The sequence below is a fragment of the Sinocyclocheilus rhinocerous genome, unplaced genomic scaffold (genome assembly GCF_001515625.1).
Source record: "Sinocyclocheilus rhinocerous isolate Xijiao unplaced genomic scaffold, SAMN03320098_v1.1 scaffold1603, whole genome shotgun sequence".
Classification (NCBI taxonomy): domain Eukaryota; kingdom Metazoa; phylum Chordata; class Actinopteri; order Cypriniformes; family Cyprinidae; genus Sinocyclocheilus; species Sinocyclocheilus rhinocerous.
This window is the reverse complement of record NW_015623880.1, coordinates 649,868-651,992: the sequence shown is the minus strand read 5'-3', so window position 1 is coordinate 651,992 and position 2,125 is coordinate 649,868. Positions and strand designations below refer to the sequence as shown.

Here is a 2,125-nt window from a genome sequence, read left to right as displayed (position 1 = left end):
GTAAACGCTCACCAGTTTCTCTGTTGTCAATCCCACAATCCCTCTCGCGAGCCTGTTGCTCAGCTCCCCTAGAGAACAGATTGAAAACGCCTATTCAGCTCCACACCAGTGGACATGTACGGGATGTCATTTCACTTTGAGGTACAAAAATCGAACCTCTCCAAAATGGCAAACCAATGATGCAAGACCATCACAAAGACAAGTTCTAATAAAAGAGATATTGAACAGGCAGCGGTGCCGTTATAAAAACATTAGGGTGATAAAAGCAAGGGCTTGGTGGTTGGATAAAAGTAGCAAAGTATAAATCATTGCTTTATGAGACGCGCCAGATTCCTTGGCACTGGCGGGGATTAGGGGATGATGGGTTGTTTTCCACTGTGGTCATCTGTCTGTGAGCTGGTTATTGTAGGCTGAGCGGAATCCTACGCTGTTGCTATTGTCAGGGCGATAACTCGCTCATGATCTGACTCTTAAATTCTGGAAGTGACTCAGACTCCCTGTCTTCCATGGCTTAGACTTCCTGTAGAACCTGCTTTACAACATCAACCACCCCACCGTCAGCCTAGAGTGGACCCCGCCAGCCGACACGGGTGGCCGTAACGACGTGACGTACCGGATTATATGCCGCCGCTGCACCTGGGAGCCAGAAGAGTGCTTTCCTTGCGGGAGCAATGTTGGCTACTTGCCACAGCAGAGTGGATTAATGGACACCTACGTCACCATCGCTGACCTGTTAGCTCATGCAAACTACACCTTTGAGGTTGAGGCTGTGAACGGCGTGTCTGACCTTAGCCGTACCCAGCGACTGTTTGCAGCCGTCAGCATCGCGACCAGCCAAGCAGGTAAGAGGTTTGCACTTCTGTGGCAATTCGACTGCAGATCTAGCAGGTTTATAGATGAATATAACCAAATCTGGATTTTAAATATGTATATTTGCAGCATTTTGGTTTTTGACTCCATTGTGTTGTGCTTTGGATGCATTTTTTACGCGGCCAACAATTCATTAAAAATGTTTTTTTTTATTGGTCTTATGGAGTATTCTAATTTGTTGAGATAGTGAGTTGGTGGGTTTTTGTTAAATGTGAGCCAAAATCATCACAATTAAAAGAACCAAAGACTTAAACTACTTCAGTCTGTGTGCATTGAATTTATTTAATACACGAGTTTCACAATTTGAGTTGAATTACTGAAATAAATGAACTTTTCCACGACATTCTAATTTATTGAGATGCACCTGTATAATCTCAAGCCTGTATAATTTCCGACTGCTGCATTCACGTTTCTGTACTTACCGCCATTGGGATAATTTAACAAATTATCTGGCAACCGTTTTCCTGCAGTTCATAAATTGTGGTTTTCTGGCGACAATACAGTGGTGAACAGCAACAGATCATAAATAATAGAAGTCACGCACAAGAATACCTCTTCCGTTTCCCCTTTAGTTTTTTATTGTCTGCTAGAAGAACCACTACCTTTAAATATCACTACAGTCGCCATGGTTGACATTTCCGCAAGACTCTTTGTTGAATTCTTGATAAATGATTTGAGCTTTCACTTTATCCCCTGAAATTAAATGGGTGGCAAATGCTTGCATTGGTGCTGAAGTCATGGCCACAAACATTATTAGCTCGACGAGTGATTGCCTGTCTTTGGCTCTCCCTCTTTCTCTCATGCTTACTCTCTTGGGAGCTGGCCATCATTTAAGAGCTGTTTCTGAGACTGCACATGCTAGAGAAATGCATGTGTTTTAATGAACTATTTTTTATGGATCTGCAAAACAAGATTTCTCTTTCATGCCCAAGCATCCATGAAATACAATTTGCCTTCAAATGCATACTGGTTCTGGTCATTATCAAGAGGTTAGTAGACAGTGATAGCTTAGCACCACACTTCAGCAACTAGCGCATAGACTGTGTTGTTGTACATGCACACATACAAACTAATACAGTATTTGACTGTTTTGCTGTGAGTCTTTGTAGTTTGGAAAATATATCTAAGGATGGTCACAGTGGGTGATAATATATAATATTTTTATCTAGGCATATATGTTGAGAAAAAAATATAAAACACACACACACACACACAAAAACACATGTAGGCATATATACAATATATATATATATAT

The 2,125-nt window shown here is 41.4% G+C and overlaps 1 protein-coding gene across 1 annotated transcript in view; it reads left to right on the top strand.

Annotated features, from left to right (window-relative positions):
• The window catches only part of LOC107737386 (ephrin type-A receptor 7-like), an 83,198-nt gene that overhangs the window by 28,374 nt on the left and 52,699 nt on the right, over positions 1 to 2,125 (top strand). Inside the window, exon 6 of the mRNA XM_016548876.1 lies at positions 527 to 842. Coding sequence (XP_016404362.1) covers positions 527 to 842 — 316 coding nt within the window. The remainder of the gene's footprint in view (positions 1 to 526; positions 843 to 2,125) is intronic.